The 21,523-nt window shown below is 31.5% G+C and overlaps 1 protein-coding gene and 1 pseudogene across 1 annotated transcript; both read left to right on the top strand.

Moving 5' to 3' along the window:
• Positions 1–1,792: 1,792 nt before the first annotated feature.
• On the top strand, positions 1,793–5,752 carry LOC107024745 (annotated as a pseudogene).
• Positions 5,753–7,057: 1,305 nt separating this feature from the next.
• On the top strand, positions 7,058–14,950 carry LOC107023975 (protein FAR1-RELATED SEQUENCE 9). Its single transcript, XM_015224834.2, has 3 exons — positions 7,058–7,221; positions 7,745–9,305; positions 14,531–14,950. The coding sequence occupies exons 2-3, from the start codon at positions 7,821–7,823 to the stop codon at positions 14,696–14,698; spliced, it is 1,653 nt and encodes a 550-aa protein (XP_015080320.1). The 5' UTR covers positions 7,058–7,221; positions 7,745–7,820; the 3' UTR covers positions 14,699–14,950.
• The last annotated feature ends 6,573 nt before the right edge of the window (positions 14,951–21,523 follow it).

Genomic DNA, 21,523 nt, shown 5'->3' on the forward strand with positions numbered 1-21,523 from the left:
TTGATTTGTTCAAATTCATTAATAGTCTTTTAAAAAAGATATAAATAAACTTAATGAGCTGACTCTGAATTATTAAAATTCAGGCCTAGAAATCAAATATATTTAATACTCAACTAAATGATGAGAATTTGAATTTTCATTAAAAGCAAACAAATAAAGCCAAAGATCAACGAATAATATGTATATTTGGTTTCTATATCATTAAATATTTTCTTTTTATTTATCCTTTTAATTAAAAAGAATTTGTATTATTTTTAGTGTTAAATAATCATATAAACTAATAGTATCTAATATCTTTAAAATTTATTATTTTGATGGTCAATTTTTTTAAATTCATTTTCTCGTAAATTTATCATAGATGTCCCATTTGTTTTCACTTATTAATTATTATTTTTTATTTTTTCATTCACACTTTTTTTCTTTTTCTTTTTCATATTTTTATTCTAATAATATTAAATAAAAATAAAAAAACTCAAATAATAATAAAATAAATAGATCCATAAAAGAAATATTAGAAAATATAAATTAATTATTGAATAGAAGAAGAAAAAAAAATGGTGAGATGAATGAAGTGTCCGTTTGACAATATGTAAAGCCAATGCCACTTTACAAAACCTCTAAAGCATCCATTATAAATAGGAATGGTTTCTTCAATTGCTAATATAAATTGAAGAAAACATCATTATAAGGTATGCTTTTATTATTTTGCAGTTTAATTTTGTGGAGTACTACTAAGGAGCCTGTTTCGCATTAACGTAGGAGGCTAGAAATACTTATTTTGAGAAAAAAAACTATATATTTTTATTAAAAATTTAAATATTTGACAAAATAATAAAAGTGTTTTAAATAGAAGCATAAGCAGATTTTTCTGCTGTTCGAAAGAATCTAGCAAAAACAAAAAAATATTTTTTGAAAGACTAAAACATCATTTTCATATAAACATATTTACTGATATATTGCTTATTTATTGATAAACATATTTCATAAGTTTGATTAAATTTCATTTAAGAACTTTAATTTTTTTTATTTTTATATAATAAATTTTATAATTTATTTTACATTTAATTATTATTATTTTGTATATTATATATTATTTTACGTATTATTTTGCAGAATTAGAAAAAAAAGTAAGAACAATAATTTTACAATATTAGAAAAAAGAAAAAAAGAAAAAAAATAACAATTACAGATTCAACCTCCCAAAAAGTTATAATATTTATTGAAAATTTAAACATGTACAATTTGGATTCAATAAAATTAAAAATTTAATTAATTTTTTAATATTTAATATTTAAAATAGTTTCTCACTATAAAATAATTTAAATATAAAAAGTACATTAACAGTTGTCATTTTTTTGTAATTTGACTCTGCAAAGCACTTTTTTCCTTAAAAAGTTCAATCAAACACAATTTGCTTATGAAAAACACTTTTTAAGTGAATTAGTCAAACACAAATTATCTAAAAAAAGGAATTTTTTTTGCCGTGGTTTCTGGGTATCGCTTTGTGAACCCGACTAGCTGTACCCATCGGATTCCGCTGTTTCAAGACGGGTTCACCACGGTTAGTTCCACGGGGCCCTGGAAACACGACAGATTTGTAATGCCTCCAGTGGCCCTGCTGGGGCTCGAACTGGCGACATGAAAGACTTTGTCCTCAGGCCTTTACCAGCCAAGCTACCCCTCAGGGTTACCAAAAAAAAAAGGTGTTAATGGAACTTTTGAGTGCATCATGCTGATCTTAGTGACAAAATAAGAAATTTCGTATTCAAGATTTAATATATAGGTAGTATACTTTTTTCTAATACGAAGTTTTTTGACCTAACTCATGTTTGTTCAAAATTTGGTTGATATATTTCCTTTACCAGACAGTTTATGCAACTCCCTTCGAAAAATGGAGTTGTGCACACAAACCGTTCCAGCGGATCATGAGGTTAAAATTACACGTCGTGTTGGCAGTCATCATCCTACTGTCTGGGGAGACCATTTTCTTGCCTATGATAATCTCCCGGTATATAAATAAATATTTTTTATATCGTCAATATACTGAACAAATTCATATGATCATGAGTAATTATAAAATAGGGAGCCAGTGAGGGGGAAGAAAAGCAACATGAGGACCTAAAAGAAGAAGTGAGAAAGATGCTAGTGATGACTCCTTCAAATGCTTTGGAAAAACTTGAACTCATCAACACAATCCAATGTCTTGGTGTAGCTTATCATTTTGAACATGAGATTGAGGAAGCATTGAGTTACATGTGCACTCGTTATGAAGAATATTGGATTGGTGACCTTCATGCTATTGCTCTATGCTTCCGATTACTTAGGCAACAAGGTTATCGTGTCTCTTGTGGTAAGTATCATACAGTATAAAACGGATGAAAAAATTAATTTATGAAAATATGATCTATCTTATCTATCCAATGTCTTCATGGAAAATGGCCTAAAATACCCTTGAACTATTTGAAATGTACAAAACTATCCTAAATCTACCTATTGGATCCCAAGTACCCGTGACATCCATCCACCTATTAGATCCAATATTGACCACTTTTTATAGGAATTACAATGTTCTCATGTTTGGTTGGTTTAAATATTTTGAAAAGTATTTTTCAACTGGATTTATTTCCCTAATATAAAAGGAAAATGACTGTCCTACATAAAATAACCAAAACATTCCAAAACTCTCTTTCAGTCACACCACTTGATCCAACCCAACTTGAGACCTAGGATCAAACCTCAAACTCCAGCTTGCCTTATGTATTTTGATTCGTACTTGATATTGTAACTTGACTTGAGACACAATTCTCAGGTCAAAGTCGAAAATATTTCAGGGTCAGGGTTGAATCTAGGTTAGAGTTGGGAGTTGGGCCCCAAGTCAGAATCAAGAGTTGAGTTCCAAATGGGGGTCAGGATCGAGAGTCGGGTTCCATATCGAGGTCAAATGTAGGGTATCAAGCCAAAATTAGGTCATGAGTCACGTCTTAGGTTAGAGTGGGGCTCGAAAGTCAAGTTCTAGGTTGGGAGTTAGGTCTCAAGTCTAGGTCAAAAGTATCGGGTCTCAATTCATGAGTTGGGTCTCAAGTCAAGGTTATATGTCCCACTCAAGACTCAGGTCACAAATCAAATTCATGAGTCATGAGTCTCGAGTCAAGGTTAAACGTTGAGTCCCAAGTCAAGGCTGAGAGTGGGAACCTAGGTCAAGGTCACGAGATAGATTAGAGGTCGGGAGTTAGGTTAAGTGGTATGTTGAGTTGAGTCCCACGCATATCACTTCGGGATTCAAATTCTGAGGTCGGGAGTCGAATCCTTAGTTACGGTTCAAAATCGATCTCAGGGCCTGACTCCCAATTTCCACCAAAGTCTCTTGACCTCGACCTTGAGTTGAGACCCAACTATTGATCATGACCCCAACCTAGGCCTGACTATGACTATCCACTCTTAACCCCTGACCTCGACCCAGGATCCAACTACCTATTACTATCTCGACCCACGATCCTACCTCGACTCAAAGCTTAACTTGATCCTGACCCACACTCGAGGTATGCTCCATGTTAAAAGGGTGGGGATCAGGATACCGAACTCTCCCTAAATTTCACCACCACTCATTTGAAACTAATTTTGCCTGAATTGAGCAACTCCCCACTTGCACAACAAGTCGCTAACGCACTCAAGTTTCCAATTAAAGATGGTGTTGTGAGGGTAGAAGCAAGGAAATACATATCATTTTACCAACAAAATCAAAATCACAATCAAGTCTTACTAAACTTTGCCAAATTAGACTTCAATATCTTGCAAATGTTACATAAAAAAGAGCTATGTGATATCACAAGGTAACTAATCATCATTCACCTTAATCATTGGTGTAAGTCTTACTTGAGAAGTAATTCATATTATGATCCAACTTCAAGTTTGAGCGTGTGTACATATATAAATTTTTTGTAGGTGGTGGAAAGAATTGGAAATAGTGAAGGCATTACCTTGTGTAAGAGATAGATTGGCTGAGGTTTACTTCTGGAGTTTAGGTGTCTACTTTGAACCTCAGTATAGCACTGCTAGGAAGATATTAACAAAAAACATATACATGATTTCTCTTATTGATGACACATATGATATTTATGGAACACTAGATGAACTTACATTATTCACAAAGGCAATTGAAAGGTAATAAATCTTGTTATGTTGTGAATATATATATATATATATATATATCGATAGTTTGATCTTTTATATATATGTAGGTGGAATATTGATGCTTCCGAACAATTACAATTACCATCATATATGAAGATTATTTATTGTGGTCTTCTAGATGTTTACGATGAAATTAAGAAAGACTTGGCAAATGAAAACAAGTCATTTCTAATCAACTATTCCATAATAGAGGTACTTAATTATAAAGGGAACAAACTTAAATATGTCATTAAACTTTTAGAAAAGGATTATTTATGTCATCAGTTAAAAGTTTTTGCTTATTTTTGCCATTACCGTTAAAGAAAAGGTACATCCATGCCATTACTTTTTAACGGTGGTTTTGCAAAACCATTTTTGATACGTGGCAAATTTTAATTCGGCCACGTCATCAATTTTTTTTAAACAAAAAAAATAATTCAATTTTTATTCAGAATTTTAATTTTTTTATTGAAAAAAATTGATGATGTGGTCAATTATGATTCGGCCATGTCATCAATTTATTTAATAAAAAATCAAAAAAAAAATTAATTCAAATTTTTTTTCCAGAATTATGATTTTTTTAATCAAAAAAAATGATAACGTGGCCGAATTATAATTGGCCACGTGTCAAAAAATGGTTTAATTTACAAAACCACCGTTAAAAAATAATGGCATGAATGAGTCTTTTCTTAAATAGTAATGGCATAAATGAGCCAAACTTTTAACTGATGGCATAAATGAGCCTTTTCTGAAAGTTCGATGACATATTTGAGTCTTTTCCCAATCATAAATAAATAAAGTAACAAATAACATATACTTAAATTAATATATTATTTTTTTTTCTAGATGAAAAAGATGGTGATGGCTTACTTTCAAGAGGCAAAATGGTATTATGGTAAGACAATACCAAAAATGGAACAATACATGAAGAATGGAATTTCAACAAGTGCTTATGTACAAATAGCAGCTACTTCATGGTTAGGCATGGGAAATGTAGCAACTAAAGATGCATTCAACCTCCAATGCTTGTTGCTTCTTCTATCATTGCAAGATTACTCAATGATCTTTTATCACATGAGGTGAGGTATAAATATATAACTTTGTAGAATTTTTAACCAAACTAAGCCATTATATAAAACAATTTACCAAAGTAATACATTTTTCTAAAATTTTACAAACTTTGTATCTCTATGACTATCTTTGTATCTAATTTTGTTTTTTATTTATATTAGGAAGAGCAAAAACGAGGAGATGCACCTTCTGGTATCGAATGTTATATGAAAGAATATGGCGTTACGAAAGAGGAAGCACACATAAAAATAAAAAATATAATAGAAAATTCTTGGAAGGATTTAAATGAAGAATACTTCAAAGTGAATGGGGCTATTATACCAAGGGTTTTGCTTATGTGTATAATTAATCTAGCAAGAGTAATTGAGTTCATATATAAAGATGAAGATGCTTATACTTTTTCCAAAAATAACTTAAAAGATGTTATTTATAGGATACTTATTGATCCTATTATATAGAAAAGGGTGAGAAAAAATTTGATTGTTGAATATAATAACTTTATTATATCAAATTCTTAACATTTAGAGGCCAAAGATGTTTACGCAAACAAAACATTTCCTTTTCTCTTTCTCTTTTCCATCCGAATTATAAATGGAATGGGTCAATACTTTTGTAAATAAATATTTTATATAATATATGTTTTTAATTAATATATCAAATTAAATAATATATAAAAAATATATGATATATAACTAATACAAGCATAACTAATACAAACATTACTAATGTAGCACTACTAATACATGCTATTTAGCATTTACTTTCACATATAGCAAACAAAAAATTCATATTTGTATGCCATAGCAAAGTTTGTATAATTGCGCTCCATATCAAACATAAAACTGTATAATTCGCTATACATATACAATTGTATAATTCGCTGGCCTAAATTGTATAATTCGCTGGCCTATTTCGCTGCAATTGTATAATTCGCTATCCTATTTCACTGCAATTGTATAATGCACAATTGTATAATTCGCTGCCTATTTCGCTGCAATATTTTTATAAAATTTGCTTTGCATACAATTGAATTGAATTAAAATGTATGTATATTGCATAATTATAAGTGTATAGCAAGAAGATATATGTTTTTCTCTCGCTTTATACAAAAACAGAAACACAATATATACACTTCTGTTGTATAAAGCGACAGAAAATTGTATTTCACTGCAATTGTATAATTCGCAATTGTATAATTCGTTGGCCTTTTTCGCTGCAATGTTTGTATAAAAATTTGCATTTGTCTACAATTGAATTGAAGTAAAATGTTTGTAAATTGTATAATTAAGTGTATAACACGAAGATATATGTTTTTACATGTGTATATACAATTTTCTCTCGCTTTATACAAAACAGAAGCAGAATTTATACACTTCTGTGTATAAAGCGAGAGAGGCGAGCAGAGGGAGAATGGCGAGCGAGAATGGGAGAGTGGCGAGCGATATTTTTGGGAGAGAGGCGACTGACAAACTTTGGCTAACGTTTGCTATGGAGCACAATTAAATCAAACCATAGCTACTCCATTTATTTTAGGTTATTAGTTTGCTATTATATACAATTATCCCTTATTTTTATATATTCTACCAAACGATTTCTAAATATTTTACTATCTATAGCTAGAAGTAAGCATTAATTCGTTAACATGCCTACTTCTAATCGAGAGCATTTTCTAATTTTTATTTATCATATTTTTAATTTGTTACACATTTAAATACTATATAAAAAATTATTATAAATAAAATATTAAAAGATAATAAATTATTGTGAGTCACAATACTTAATAGTTTATAAGTATATAAAAATTTTGAAGATGTGGTGAGTAAATAACGAAAAGTGTTACCTAAATTAGAAAAAATACGAGTATGAGTGCCATATATCTAGCAGAGCTCATGTAGTGATGTAACTAATTTAAGAAGAAGCGTTAATGGCATAAAAGCAAATCGTTGAAACGACTGCAATTTTGTGGACAATCTGTTACCGGTAAACCCTAATACTTTCCCCAAAATGAAAAAGATGTGTTTTTGTATTTGTAAATTGGAGCTTTGTTTGGGAAAAAAAATCCCTTTTTTCAATTGTTCTTACAATTTTTTTTTTCTGATTTGGTGTTTGAAATTTCCTCAATACTCTTATTTTAGTTAACTTTAGCATATCAGGAAACTTAATAAGTAATATCAGAAGCAAAATGAGTGATTTTTTTGATGACCATGGTATCGGGGTCAGCTTTCGCTCACCTTTGACTAATTCTACTGTATACATGCCTGCTTCCATCGGTAATAGGTATCAGGTAACTCGGTCCACAAAGATTAGGGTAGAAAACTTGATATTCTTATGTTGTAATAGTATTTGAGGTTGAAACAATTTAACTCTTATTCGAATTGTATTTGAAGTGATTAAGCAATTTTTGCTAAAAATGATGAACTATTTTTTGTTTGTTTTGAGTTTTTAGTTGAGTATCGAAATATTCAGAATATTTGGCATTGAGATGTTGCTTCTTGTAATTCAGATTGTGATTTTCATCTGTCAAGAAGTAAAAAAAGCATAACTTTGGTGTTCTGCATCGGAAATTTGGGGGACGACTAATGACTAGCGGACAAAGAATCCTTGGTGGAGGGGTTCAGCATGTGTTGGACTATCTGAGGCGAATGCAGGCTGAAAGTCCAGCATTTTTCTATGCTGTTCAGGGTGATAATGGATCTTCTAATGGAAACATTTTTTGGGCCGATGCAGCTGCCAGAATGAACTATCATTATTTTGGGGATAGTATCAAATTGGATACTTCATATCGAGCTAACGGATATAGGGTACCTTTTGCTACTTTCACTGGCTTAAATCATCATGCACAGCCTGTTCTTTTTGGATGTGCTTTGCTTTTTAATGAGTCTGAAGACTCACTTGTCTGGCTCCTCCAAACTTGGCTTCAAGCGATGTCTGGACAGACGCCTGTTTCCATCACAACTGACACTGATCATCTCATACAGATGGCTGTTGCTCATGTTCTGCCAGAAACACACCATCGTCTTTGTAAATGGAGCATAATTCGAGAAACCAAGGAGAAGCTGACTCATGTATGTCAAGCACATCCAACCTTTGAAACTGAATTTATGAAGTGTGTTAATGGAAGTGAGACAATCGAGGAATTTGAATTTCAGTGGAAGTCATTCCTAGAAAGATATTACCTCACGGATAATGAATACCTCCAATCAATTTATAGTGCTCGCCGTCACTGGGTTCCTGTTTTCATGCGAGAGACATTTTTTGGGGATATTTTAAGTGATGAAGAAAATGATGCCAAAAACACCTTCTTCAATGGGTATGTGGATGCTACTACCTCTATCCAGTTGTTGATTAAACAATATGAAAAAGCTCTTACACTCTGGCATGAAAAGGAATTAAAGGCAGATCTTGACTCTACTAATACTACGCCAGTTCTAAAGACGCCATCGCCTATGGAAAAACAAGCAGCTAATCTCTATACTAGGAAGGTTTTCATTAAATTTCAAGAGGAACTGGTTGAGACCCTTGCGAATCCTGCAACTAAAATTGATGAATCCGGAACAATCACAACATATCATGTTGCAAAATTTGGGGAAGAGCACAAGGCACACACGGTTAGGTTCAACACATTTGAGTTGACAGCTAACTGTAGCTGTCTTATGTTTGAATTTTCAGGTATAATTTGTAGACATGTGTTATCTGTGTTCAGAGCCAAAAATGTTCTTACGCTTCCTTCCCAATACATTTTGAAACGTTGGACAATAAATGCCAAGACTGGCAGTGGAAGCACCGTAGAGGAACATCGTTTAGAGTTACCTACCAATTCTCAAGAGTCTTTAACTATGCGTCGTAATAGTTTGCGACAGGAGGCAATTAAATTTGTAGAAGAAGGGGCGAAATCTATTCATCATTATAATATTGCTGTGAACGCTCTGAAAGAGGCTGCAAAAAAGGTTGCTGCTGCAAAGAAGAAAAATGCTGATAAAACTCTGGTGAACAATTTAGTAAATGGATGCAATCAAGTAGTGGATCAAGGTGATATTGATCTAGCAGATTCAGGTCAATCCAAGGTGAGTTTTCATTAAGAGTTCCTCACATTCTATGATCTGAATTTGTTCCATCTAATGATATTTTATTTTTTTTCAAACAAACTTACTGCTATACAAGCATGCCCATTTCTGTGTTTGAATTATTCCAGTCCAATTACTGATACTGTAATATTATGAGATTTCAAGTCTCTCATACCTAGACCATCCATATTCTTGTGAAGAGTCAAGAGTGATAGTGCTCCATTTCGGTTGAATGCTTTTCTGTACTTGTTGCTGTGCCATAATTGCTTATCCAATTTCATTGAGACTTATAGGGAAGAGGACACAAGGATATCATGTTGGGGGTTAAGGCATCCAACACACTATTAATAAGGACCAATCTCCCACCCAATGATAAGTATTGTGTTTTCTAATTATACAAATTTTTTATCTTCCAAATAGAAGCAGAAGTTGATTCAGCACCGAGCAATAGCCCCAAACAAATAGCAGGCAAATGACTAATGGAACATCCAATAAAGTCTACTGCAAGTAGCTTGAAGTAAATGGTGTCTCAAAATATCAAGCTACTTTTGATAAACTGTTACCGTTTTCAAAAGTAGCTTGATATTTTGAGACACCATTTACTGAAAAGAATTGACTGTGGATAAATTGATGTGAAGCTTTGAGGTAGCTTCAAAAGCCAACAGGATGACCTTAGGAAAAAGTCTGCAAGATCTCAGCGTCACATAGAATCACTACACCATCTGTGAAGAAAAACAGTGGTGGATTTCTATCAGACTCTGTATAAAGAGACAAAGAACTGGAGACCAGCTTTAAACATCATGGAGGTTCAGACAATCATAGTAGAGGAACAAGCATGACTGTTAAGAGATTTTGAGGAGGAAGAAGTTTTGAAAGGAATAAAACTTATGTGCTGTAGATAAAGCACTTGGACCGGATGGTTATACAATGGCCTTCTTCCATGCTTTCTGGTAAACTATCAAAAAAGAAGATCTGATGCAGACCTTTCACAATTTTTATGCTCAACAAAGGTTTGAGAAGAGCTTTAATGCCACTTTTGTAGCCTTAAGAAGATAGGAGCAAATGAGCTAAGGGATTTCAGACCTATTAGTCTGATCACAGGGGTCTATAAGATCATAGCTAAGGTCTTGGCAGAGAGGTTGAAGAGGGTGATCAGTAAGCTAGTAAACAAACACCAAATGGCCTCATCAAGGGACGGCAAATCATATATGTACAAACACCAAATGGCCTCATCAAGGGACGGCAAATCATATATGTACAAACACCAAATGGCCTCATCAAGGGACGGCAAATCATATATGTTTCTCTTCTAGCTAACGAATACATTGATTCGAGAATTAGATGAGGAACTCCTGGGTTTATGTGCAAGCTTGATATTGAGAAAGCTTATGACAAGTTTCCTCATCACCTTCTTAAGCTTGACCGCTAACACTTAAGAGGGAATTTTATAGGAACTGTCTACAAGACTGATAGGCTTAAAGTCTCATACCTCCTTGATGCCATCCTTTTTAGGTAAGGGAGTAATAAAAGTAACATTAAAGCTCTTGAGAAAATGTTCCTGATGATGGAAGTAGTTCATTGCATTTAGAAAATCCTGACGAATTATACTCCAACATTTTGGTAGAAGCACATAGTAAGCCCATCTGGCCTGAGGGCTGAATTGTCTTCATGAGAGATAACCAGATGACTCCTCATAAGGCGTTGATCTCATTGTTAATGGATTCTTAATCTGTTATAATAAGTACATTAAGATTGAGAGAGGCTATGTGATTGCTTCTATGGTGGGCATTTACCATTTTTTTGAAAAAAAATAAGAATTTGTTGTCCCTCTGCTTCAACCAGATCCTTCTAAAGTTTTCTGATTATCTCTCATGAAGACTTGAGAGATTGTTGTCCCCATTTGTCTCGATGCTTTTTCTTGTTTAGCAATAGACTCGAGGTCCATAAGCAAACCAGCTCATTGGATCAATTCAGAATCCAAGAATCCTATTTTCAGCAATGTTGTCAAAGTGTAGACTATCCTCTAGAATAGGAGATCCGCTTAACTCCAAAAAGGACTTTCTATTGTAACTCTTGTTTTTTTTAAAAAAAGAGACTTCCTAGTGTTACTAGATTGCATTATTATCAGGATAGAAAATCAGTTAGTGAACCTGCTAATTTATGTTTAAAATGGCAGTTATTGGTTCAGATGTTCAAAATCTGGTTATAGAAAACATTTTTTTAACTGAGGGAGTGCATCGCTTTTCAACTATGATTCATCTCGATGGATGTGTTGGAATTTTATTCAGTACCAAATATGATAGGACTTCTTTATTCAAAGAAGACCAACACAAAAGCTATCAGAAAAGTTCCAATAACCTAAGCTGCTGATATATAGTATCAGAATGACATCTATTTGTAAATTGAAAGAATTACGTAGGTAGTTTACTAATGAATAGATATTGGTGGCATCAGTTGTACTGTAGCTATGTCTATTTCAAAAAAAAGTTGTACTGTAGCTATGTCTTTCGCTTGAAATATTTCGTACTCACCTTTATCATCCCTTTAGGCCGTTGGAATTTAATTTTTAACTTCCTATGTAGTCATTTGCTCCATCCCAGCTTTTTTGAAAATGGTAACTTTGTCTATTCCTCAAAAGTCAGTACACTGATCAGTGTTTACAACATGTACTTCAAATTCTACTATCTTTTACTAAATTGAGTCTAGTACATCAATTAAGGAGATAGTATCATTTGAGTATAATTGATTACACCAAAAACATAACAGCACAAGACAATTTAGTTTGACTTTTTGCATACTATTCTCAACATTATCGAAAGCTCTAGAGTTCCTTTCCTTCCATATTGCCACCATATGCTAGCTGGGACAATTCTCCATCTGTCTCTATTCTTGGATTGCTTTCCTGCTTCCTCCCAACTCTGAATTGCTTCTGTGATCTTGGCAGGCATGGTCCATCACATACCCTTGAGACTCAGGAATAACCTTCATAGTTGACTTGTGATCTTGCAGTGTAGAAAGAGATGGTTAACTGTCTCAGCAGTTTCCCCACAAAAGAAACATCTAGAACATCCCAGCTTATATCCACTGTTATATAAATTATATCCTATTCCCAAGTTAGAGCGCTTCAAAGTCAATCAGACATTTAGATAACAAACTGACAGAAAAAAAAAGAGTGACAGATGAAAATAGATATTCAAAGATGAGTGCAGGACTTGTCATATAAGAGTAAGACTGACAAATTAGAAAATTATCATGTCAGACAAAGTTGCAAGTGTCATATAGGAATGAATTGAGAAAAGGTCAACTAAGATGGTTCGAACATGGTTGGTTCAAACTCCAACTTGAACCTCCAAATGCACTAAAGGGACACGTTACTAAATCTTAATGACAAGAATAAGTTGTCTCATAGGCCTACAGTCGCTCAAGTCAATGCATACATAGCTATGAATAAAACATGATGAGTGTAATTAATTTATAATGAATAAGGTCTTTGAGCAGAAAAAAAAAACAAACAGGATGAGTATAAATGATCCATATCGGTGATACCAACTGGGTGGGATTAAGTGTTAATTTTTATTGGTACACTTGCATCAGGTCTAGGTTGGGGAAAGCGGGAGTTTGAAGAATTCCAGCTTTCTTGAGCCCATAGTTTACGTCAAATTACTTGTACGTATTTGAATGAAGTGGGCCGAATGAAGCGAATTGATAGAAGATTTGTATCTCCTTCCCCAATTTGGGATTAAGGTGTAGTTGATTGCTAAATTGCTCGGACTCGGGTCCGAGGGTTGGAAAGAAAGAAATTCACGGATTTTTTAGAGCAAATTTGAATCCGTAATTATTATTAAGTACAAATGCATCTCCTTACTATTTTCTGGTGCAATATAGATTTCTTGAGTTCATTGCGCATTCAAAAGTGATGTTGACCTGTAAATATCTTTGAAACACCTTCTGGTTGTGGATTTTTAATGCAAATATCTTCTACTTATAAGAAACTATGTCTAAATTATGATTTCACCCTAGCTTTTGTGTTTTGATTTCAGAAATTTTTGTATCTGTCTCAAATTTCTCAATTGATTTTGGTCAAAGTACTCAAAATCGACTGACAATATTCGGTATAGATCCCACACCACACCTATGTTGTATCGATACGAGTGCGGCACTTCGTGCAACTTAGGTTGGTTGATATGTTGAAGTGCACAGGTATTAAAGTGAGAGTTCAAGTTTTCGTAATGTTTAAATAGGAGTGAGTCATAAGGTGAGAGAAGCTTACCTTCAGAATAGTTTACGCCACCTTTAATGCAGAAGTGGATGCAATGGTCCCTTTTTGAGGAACTTTTCTTCTCTTTAAGGAAAGTGAATGCTATTATAAGACAACCAAAAGTGGATTCTGAGATCTGAGAATTAAACTGGGAAAAGGGAGTAGTATTTGTATATTGCATGGGTCATGAGGTCAAGTTCTTCTCGCCAACCATCTATATACCATATAAAATTCGTTTAAATTTAATGATCGCTCTGGACAGTATGATAGTCCACTGATGGTCAGATTGATATTGGTATTGTGAACCAGAACATTTTTCCCTAAGCTCTATCATTTGACTATAATGTTTCGAGTTGGCCAATAAATACTACTATGTGCTGCTGTCAATAACCTTCCCTTCATCTATTTTTTTGTTTGAAGCTATGGTTGTGAGAAACCTATATTGAGCAACTGGGAAGGATCACTTGTCAGCGCTAACGCTGTACTTTTTGTAGTCGCCTCCTCTATCATGTATTTCTTCCGTATTTGGTTGCCTCCAGGATCGGGAGAATTCTGGGAGAAACCATATTCTTAACCCAGATCAAGGAGGAAATCAACAATCGTCTCAATCGGAGATGCAACTCCCAATTAGGGAAGAAATGAGGAACTGAAAGTGCCTTCTCGAAAACTGTGGTGATGGAAATTCTGCAATCTAGGATCTAGAAAGCAAATGCTATGCATAAACGCTTGCTTATCTTCTTCTGTTATTGCTTTCTTCGAGTTCATCTTTACCCTTCTGACTTAAAAAGTGTTTCAGTTCAATCTAAAATGTTAAATTCAATCATACCTGACAGGGACAAAATACTAAGATGGACAGTGTCAGCTCTCAATGAAACCGTACTGCAAGAGATTTTTGTTAGGATTATGGTGGTAGTTTTAGACTTCTACTGTGGTGGACTTACGAACTTATGTTTCTTTCTTTTGGCAGGAAGAGAAGGAACAAAAGATCCGTCAATTGACTGCCGAGTTAGAGAGTGTAAATCAACAAGCGGAAGTTTATCGTGCCAATCTATTAGCAGTTTTGAAAGACATGGAGGAGGAGAAACTAAAGCTATCTGTGAAAGTACAAAATGCACGGCTTAGCTTAAAAGAGTGAATCCTTTCATTCATTTTTCTTGTTTCAAATGCTTTTGAATTTAGTTCTCATTTATGAGAAGCATGAAGATGAAATGTACATAGCCAGAATTCAGCTAGCATATTTTTCTTCACCTCCAATAATTTTGGCGGATCTAGGATTTTCATTAAGGAGGGTTCATCACGATGAATTTTGAAGCCCTTCAACCAGTTTGTCAACCTTCAATCTTATGTTTCGGAGGTTCAAAATCTATATATATGCAATTTTTTGCTTTGGGGTGGTTTTTTTTTTTTTTTTTTTTTTTGTGTGTGTGTGGGGGGGGGTTGGGGACCCTCTCGCTATCCTATAGATCCCCACCATTCTAGTCATGTACATTGGAATTTCAGCTGCATTTCTAGCTATGTTATTCAAATTTATCAATATTGTTATCTAGTGCGTGTCGGATACTCCGAAAGTAGAAAGTAGTATATTGCAATTCTGGAGAATCTAATGTGCCGAAAGTAGAAAGTAGTATATTGCAATTCTGGAGAATCTAATATGCCGAAAGTAGAAAGTAGTATATTGCATTCTGGAGAATCTAATACAGGTGCAGTGACAATTTCAAAGAGTCCAAGAAACATAGAATTCTAGTCCCTATTGGATCCAAACCACAAACTGAGTCAAGTAAAAAAAAACCTGAGTCAACTGAAAAAAAACCTGGAAACTCGAAAAAATTCGAGTCTTATTGGTTTGATTTGATTTATAGATTTAAAAATTCGACACAAATAATTTGGTTTGATATTTGAAAAATCCGAACAACCCGACCATGTACACCCTAATAATCATCCAATCTATTTCTTGTATATTGCTTTTACTTCTGATTATAAGCTGTGCAAAATTCACTCAGATAATTTTCAATAGACTGAGCATTTAGAATCACAAATATCACACATTGAAAAATTATCAATAATGTGAGGGATAACTGAAAACAAAAAACTATATCCATCTTTCTAATCATAATTAGTAAGAGTTAAGTATCAAAAAGAATCATCCAACTATCATTTTCTAAAGTGTCATACCTTTTAACTCTGGGAATCGTAAGAAACACACTAAACTATTATTCATTAGTTTGAAAAACACATCTCAATATCCACGTTTTTGTTTCTCATTTCCTCTCCAAATAACACCATGGTAGCTTCTCAAATTCCTTCTTGTAAATGAACAACAACCCACTATCCATTACCCCTACCTCCACCATGAATTGTTTTCCACTTGGCGATTCATGTGACAATTTTATTTTATTTTTAAAAAGAGAGTGTAATATACACATCGCTATATATTATTTGAGGTGTGTTTTTTAATTTTACAAGTGATAATTTATGTGTGTTTCTTACACTTTTTAATAGTTTAACTTATTTAGGTACGTTTTTGACATTTCACTATTTTTATTTTAAACTTTTCCGCGGTGACTTCTTTTTCCACATGGCAATCGATGTGGCTATTATATTTATTTATTTATTTTAAAAAAAAGGGTATAATACTCTCACAATTATATATTACTTGTGGTATGTTTTTCAAATTTATTTGTGATAGTTAGATATGTTTTCAACTCAAATAATTTAGATATGAAATTGAGAAAATGCACAAGTATCCCTCAATCTATGCCTGAAACCTCAGAGACACACTTATATTATACTAAGGTCATATTACCCCCTGAATTTATTTTATAAATAATTTTTTACCCCTTTTCGGCTTACGTGGCACTATCTTATGGGCCCAGCGCGTGTTGACATTTTTCTCCAATCTAGTGTCACGTAGGCCGAAAAGGAGTAAAAGATTATTTATAAGATCACTTCGGGGAGTATTATGACCTTATTATAATATAAGTGTGTCTCTGAAATTTCGAGCATAGGTTGAGGGGGTACTTATGCATTCTCCCTATAAAATTTTAAAAAGATATTAATAATTTAAATGTGTTTTTGACACCTTACTTTAGTTAATAACTCATTATCTCTTATAATTTTCTATCTAACTGTATAATTCCATTTTCTGTCGACTCATCCACTGCTTTATCATTTAGTTGTTGCAATTTATTTCATTTTATTTTAATTATTAGAATAATGTAATTTACTGCACTTAAATTTAGGCCAAATTCATCGGTACCTCCTTAAGTTGGTAACAAGTTTCACTTAGACACCTCAATTAAGCGATGCTCATTTTAGATACATCATGTAAGTTATATTATTTTCACACTTTTTTGGCAATAAACAAAAAACTGAAGGAGAGTGTACTACACTCGTTGATGCGACAAATAATTAATTAAATAATTACATGAGTTATTTTTAATTAAAAATTATTTGAAAAAAATTTTAGTAAATAAAATAAAAATATTATTTTAAAAAAAATCTATTTAAAATCTCTTTTGTGCTTCTTAAAAAAATTTATTCTTTTCTTTTACTATTTTTTATATTTTTTTCTTTTTCTTTCTTTCTAGTATTGTATTCCAGGAAGAAAAGAGGTACGGAAGGAAGAAAGAAAGGATAAATATGAAATATGAGTGTTGGTATTCATTTTTTCGACAAAAAATTGAGGGAGGTGATGGTAGTAGATTTAGAAAAGTAATACGATGAAGAAGAAGAAAAAGGACTTAAAAACGAATTTGAATAAGAAATTTGACCTTAATTGAAGGAGTTTAAGCTTGAAAAAATGGTGGAGGGTGGTGGCTTGAAACATGGAGAAGAAAACGAGAAAATAAAATTTAAAAATGGCTAAATTAAGCCTCTCATGCACTATAGTTGAGTGAAGCACACTCACTTTGACATATCAGCAAAAGTGTCAAAATGACACAACTGAACCCTACATGAGATGTCTAAAATATTATTGGACATCACCTAGTTGAGGTTTCTAAGTGAAATTTGGTGTAACTTTAGGGATCGATGGATTTGGCCTTTTAGTTTGATCAACTTTCATACATAGCAAACACAAAAATCATATTTGTATGCTATAGCTATAGTTTGCATAATTGTGTTCCATAGCAAACATAAATATGTATATTTCGTTATACATATACAAAAGAAAACAGTTGTATAATCTATTTTGTTTCAGTATACATATTCAAAAGATTAATTGTATGATTTGTGTTTGTATAAAGAAAGAAAGATAGAAAAACAAAAGAGAACTGAGCAGGGGAATATTTGTATTGTATAATTATAAGTGTATAGGACGAAGATATATATATTTGCATGTGTATATACAATTTTCTCTCGCTTTATACGAATTGAAACACAATTTATATATTTCTGTTTGTATAAGCGAGAGAGGCGGGGAGAGACTAGCGAGCAAAATTTGGGAGAGTGACGAGCAAGATCTAGGAGACGGGAGAGAAATGAACGAAAATATATGTATATATACAATTTTCTCTAGCTTCATACAAATACAAACGTCTTTTATACATTTGTATTTGTATAAAAATGAGAGAGACGAGGGAGACTATCAGTGAGAACGAGAGTTGCTAGCAAGATTCATCAGGAGAGACGCGAAATACCAACAGTTTGTTATGAAATAAAATTAAATCAAACTATGTTTATAACATTTAATTTAAATTAAAAATTACTATTATATATAATTTTTCCTAAATTTAATCATACGTACGTAATGTTAAAAGGGTAAAAATATAGATCACTACGTTAACTTTATTAGACACAAGTAGGTGTTGTTGATATGGTTGGTTATATTGCTACTTTAAAAACATTATGGCATAGATTTGATTAGGGAGAGTCCACCAATATGTCAAATATTTTTCTATTATATAAAAGAGTGAAGTGGTAGAACGATTAAGGATAAATATATATATTCATTTTAATAAAAAATTATCAAGAATGATTGCTAGAAAAATAAATAATTTTATAAACAGTTTTTTAAAATAAATGGATATTTGCTAAATTTGATTTAGATTACATTATAAAATTGTAATTAATTTATATTTTGTGACACATTTATTTAGTTTCCTATTATTAGTGCACTATGTAGTGAATAGAATGCATTGATACCTACAAAGTTGACATTTATGAGACTAGTTATATTAGTTGGTTGGTGGAAGGTAGGTTTAAATTTCCATATAAGGAATTCATTCCCATAGGCTATATGTATAATTGTATATGTGTTGATACAAATTTAATATATGTTATTTTATTTGTTTTAGTAAAACAACTAAATCAAAAGGCAAAAACAAAGAATACTCAATTATTGGAGTAAGGTCCATCTTTGTCTTGGAAGAAGATAACTCAAGTGGCCAGGGCATTAAAGACATAGATTTTCCTCTAAACTTTCTCCTATCTCATTTTAATTTGAGAGAAGATATAAATTTTTATTTAAACTTATTTTGAAAAGTCAGCTATATATTTTAATTATTTTGACGATCTATTAAATATTTGTTATTGTTTAAAGTCTTTTATAAGATGACATGACAGAGTAAATGTCTTCACATTCCTTAAGGTGTGTGAGAAGAAGGAAAAAAAATGTTTAAATGATAAATTTGAACACCTGGCACTATCTTATTTGTCATTATATAATTAAGTTAGTGTGATGTGTTAAAATGATAAATTTGAACCCTGACACTATTAGGCATGATAAATTGTTCCAAAATAATAATCACTTTACAAATTAAAGATTAAAAGAGTATCTAATAAATTAAAGAAAATGTCATAAATAGTTTCTTAATTATAGGAGTAATCTAAAATGGTTTCTTAACTATACACTTATCATATTAAGTCCTTCAACTATTCAAAAATTGATCAAATTTTGTCCCTTAACTTACATTTATCAATTTTAATCCTTTCACTATACATTTCTCGATTTTAGTCCTTTAAGTATTTTAAAACATATCAAGTTTGGTTTCTGTCAATTTTCTTATACGAATAACTTAGATTTAATTAACAGAATCCATGCCTTGAGAAATCAAATCTTTTAGCCATTTTTTCTATTGTTTCTCTCTCTTTGTTATTTTTTCTTCAAATTAACCTTATGCAAAGAACCTTAGCCTCAACGATTTAAAACAAAATTCATGGGGAAAGAAAATATAAATCTTAATTTTATTCAACGGAGGATAAAATTAAGCATATTATTGCTATTAATGACTTGAATATGCTAAACTTTAGTATACAAAAAGAAAAAAATTATTACCTGTTAAATTCAAAGTTTGTATTCCAACGACTTCATTAAACGAAATTTGTTTAATTTTTGCAGAAATTGAAATTTATAAAATAGTATATTTGTAAATTTTTTTTGTAGATCAATTTTATTGTTCTATTCATTTTATTTTACGTAAAGAAATTTGAGTAAATCAAATAAAATTCGCATTATTAGCATATTCAAGTGCAGATTCAAGTCATTAACAACAATTATATGCTTAATTTTATCCTCCATTGAATAAAATTAGAACTTATATTTTCTTTTCTCATTAATTTTATTTTGAATTGTTGAGGTTATTGTCCTTGTATAAGAGTAATTTGAAGAAAAATAAAACGGGAATAGAGAAACAACTTAAAAAATGGGTTAAAAATTTAATTTCACGAAGAGTTCCATTAATATAAACTTAAACTATTAATATTTAAAAAAATGGACAAAGACTAAATCTAATAAGTTTTAAAATATATAAAGGACTAAAATCAATAAGTAAATTTTTAAAAAACTAAAATCGATAAATGTTGTTAAAAAACTAACACCATAATAGCTTCTCAAAAAAATTTTCTTCATTTCTACCCCTTCTTAAAAATTAACATCAACTCACCATCCACTACCCATACCTCCACCATGAATTGTTTTTCGAGTCATAATTCATGTGACAATTTTTATTTTTGAAATAAGAGAGAGTATAATACACGTATCACTATTAATGACGGACGCAAAATTTTTAAGAAGAGATAGGTGTCAATGATTGTAATAAGAAAATAAAAAAATAATTCCGAGATCATTAGTGCATGAACACACAATCATAAAGAACTTTTGAAACCCCTTAATCACTTAACTAAACATTTTAATTACTTTTGTTATATATATATGACTAAAATTTAATCTCGATAAACAATATAATTTTTTCTACAAAAGGGTGTCGCTTGACACCCTTTGATCAAGGGTGGGTCCACCACATCACCACATAATATTTGAGGTGTGTTCTTTAAATTTGTAAGCGATAATTTAGATCAATAATTTCTCACACTTTTAATAGTTTAGCTTGATTAGGTAATATTTCTCTTTTAGTTTTGATCATTTTTCATGGTAACATTCTTTTTTCCATATGGCTATTAATTTTTATTATTATAGGGAAAAGAGTTGATTTACTTCTCAATTTTGCGATTTAAGGTTTATACACCCTTCAAGAAAAAGTGGCTTATATATATTCATTTCAAATTAATTGATTGTTGAGATATTTTTCAAATTAACTTAATTGTTCAATTCTTCCAATTTTACTCTTCATTAGTTAGTAATGGAATTATTTATTGACTAATGTTTAATTATTTTAATCATAAATTTGTCAATAATTAATAAGGATAAAAATGAAAAGTTGTGTCTGATTTATGTCTTAATCTTCTTTTCTTGAAGTGTGAAATATTTCAACAATACAATTAATTTGAAATGGAGGAAATATTACACAAATGACTTAAATTTAAGTTATTTTATTTTTGATTTTTTTAAAAGACTATTTTTTGATTTATTATTTTGATGGTCAAATTTATTTCTTCACTCTTTTTATTGTAAAATTATCATAAATCACTACATCAAAAATGATCTTTAGCATCAATTAATTATCGACAATAGCTCAATTGTCGCTATATATATATATATATATATATATATATATATATATAT

The sequence above is a fragment of the Solanum pennellii genome, chromosome 7 (genome assembly GCF_001406875.1).
Source record: "Solanum pennellii chromosome 7, SPENNV200".
Classification (NCBI taxonomy): Eukaryota; Viridiplantae; Streptophyta; class Magnoliopsida; order Solanales; family Solanaceae; genus Solanum; species Solanum pennellii.